Consider the following 2,365-nt stretch of genomic DNA (forward strand, 5'->3'; position numbering starts at 1 on the left):
CGCCCGCAGTGGGGACAGAGCCGCCGGCTGCAGGAAACAGGCTGCACACAGCCTGGGGGGGCCGCAGACCTGCCAGGGGAGCAGGGGCTGCTGCGAGGAGACGGTGGCCCGGCGCTCAGAACGTGAGCACGGACGGGGCAGGTGAGGGCAGGAAGTGGGCAATGGCGGCCTGAGAAGGGCCAGCCTTGTGGGACCAAGAGCGCATCTCTTGGGCTGTGTCCTGGCAGCGGACCCCCAGGGACAGATGCCACCTGTTCCAGTGACAATGGGTGCCTGCCTCCCAGGGGCTGCGGTCCCACCTCCTGCCCCCATGGGGACAGGTGGGAACACCCTGGTAGACTCCAGGGGCCCTGGGGCGTGCAGCTCGGCAAGGCCTGGACGGCTGGAGTGGCCCCAGGAAGGCAGTGTTTGCTGGGGACGGGAACAGCAAGGTCAGGTGGACAAACCCCACACCCACGCTCCTGGCTCAGTAGGAGCCTTGAGAGGGAGGGGCACCAGGACAGGAGACAGCGTTCACACACCTGCGCCCTGTGCTCACAGGCTCGCTGGGGAGCGGGAGAAGGGCAACTGCGGGAGGCAGCTGAAGGGTGCCGCGCACGGCTCCTCCTGCAGCTCCTCCCGCAGCGTGTGAACAGCCAAGCTTCCCCTGAGCTGTGCCAGAGGCGCCAGGGCCATGGGGGACGCTGCCTGGCACACCTGCTCCCCTGGAATCCAGCCCCACAGGCCGAGGAGCACTGTGCAGGGGGAGAACCCACTGCTCCGCTGGGCACACTGTGGACAGTGATGTAACCGCACGTGTGGGCAGAGCGGGGCTGCCCAGCGTTTTCGTTACCGCCTGCACCCCCCTCCTCGGGCTGCTGGGAGGCGCTCACGAGGCTGTGAGGACACTGCCACACACTCGGTGTCCCTCCCGCCTGCCCCATGGCGGTCAGAGGGCACGGGGGCGCTGACTCCTGTCTCAGCACCCCCCTCCCTCCCCACCATGGTGGGGCCTCCCCGGCACGGTGGTGGGGCATGGCAGACACGGGAAAGGTTTGTGGGACGTGCCACGGGACGGGCTCGGGACCCACAGGCGGCAGAGCCCTTTGTCCATGGCACCCAGGGGGGCAGTGCCCCGGCAGGGCTGACTGTGCCTGTGCCTGAGCCTGGGACACAAGTGTTGCTGAGCGGCCCTCACCTGGCCTGCGAGCACAGGTGCTTGGGCCAAACTACATCGGGTCCTAAGTTTTTCCTCCCAAGAAGGGGGATCTGCTCTTCCTGCCAGTTCTCTCAGATGCCAGTGCTGAGCCCACCCAGGCCTCCCACGCACTGGACGGACAGGCCACCCGACGGGCGTGCACGGCCTGTGACGCGGGAGGACAGGGCCAGGCTCCCACAGGCGACGTCACCTGAGCCCCGCCCCCTGCAGGTCCCTCAGGTCTCCAGCCCCTGGTGCGGGCATCTCCCAGGGCAGCGCTTCCTACTCCGAGGCTCAGGCTCACCGTGACCGTGCACCAGCGCCCAGCGCCTCTGCCCGCTCTCGGCTGCTTGTGCGGCGTCCTGTGCTACCCAGGCACCGTGAGAGACAGGGAACGCGGGCAGAGGGACTGTCGATTCCCACGCGTGTGGGGAAGTCCAGATTCAGGCCAGAAGGCCGGCTGTGTGCTCACTGGCCCAGAGGCTGCGTCCTCACTCAGTCCATCACTCAGTCCCTGCTCCCCTGGCAGGTGGCTCTGGAGCGGGAGGGGCTGATGAGGCTGAGCTGGCTGGGAGGCCAGGCCGCAGGCAGGCCCTCCCTCCCCTGGAGGTGCCCTGGCTGGGCCACCAGCGTCCGAGGGCACTTTGTGTTCTTAATCTCCTTCCAGTAACAGAGCTGGGTGAAGGGCAGGGGCAGGACTGAGCAGAGGCCCGAGGGCTCCGGCCCAGGTCAGCAGGGGCTGCAGGGCGCCCGCCCGGGGGAGAGGCCCTGACTGCCAGCCACTGTGGTGGTGAGCCAGTGGGGGCCGAGCCCCAGGAGCAGCCTGGGCAAGTGGCCCGGTGCTCAGACTCCTCAGGGACGGGTCTGTGGCCCCGACATCCCTGCTGCGCTGGCCTTCCTAGCCTGGCCCTCGGGCTCTGGGTAGCACCTGCGGCGACACTTGACTTTCATGGAGCTTCCTTGTTAAAAGGACCCGTTTCTGGGGTCCCCAGCTCTCTGGGGACCTGCAGGCCTGGGGCTCTGGCTCCAGGTGACGACTAACCTCCCTGCTCTCCCCACAGCCAGCCGCCCCAGCGCCATGTGGAGCTGCGGTCCGCTCAACGGCACGGGTCGGGGCGAGGACCAGCCCCTCTGCCAGCACTCCCAGCTGGTGCTGTCCGCCTTCTCCCTGCTCTACCTGGAGGTGGG

At 68.3% G+C, this 2,365-nt stretch overlaps 1 protein-coding gene across 1 annotated transcript in view; it reads left to right on the forward strand.

The window, feature by feature from the left end:
• GPR146 (G protein-coupled receptor 146) overlaps nucleotides 1-2,365 on the forward strand; it is a 25,115-nt gene that overhangs the window by 845 nt on the left and 21,905 nt on the right. The window contains exon 2 of the mRNA XM_014535272.1: nucleotides 2,239-2,360. Coding sequence (XP_014390758.1) covers nucleotides 2,239-2,360 — 122 coding nt within the window. The remainder of the gene's footprint in view (nucleotides 1-2,238; nucleotides 2,361-2,365) is intronic.

This window comes from Myotis brandtii, unplaced genomic scaffold (genome assembly GCF_000412655.1).
Source record: "Myotis brandtii unplaced genomic scaffold, ASM41265v1 scaffold1408, whole genome shotgun sequence".
NCBI classification, from domain to species: Eukaryota; Metazoa; Chordata; class Mammalia; order Chiroptera; family Vespertilionidae; genus Myotis; species Myotis brandtii.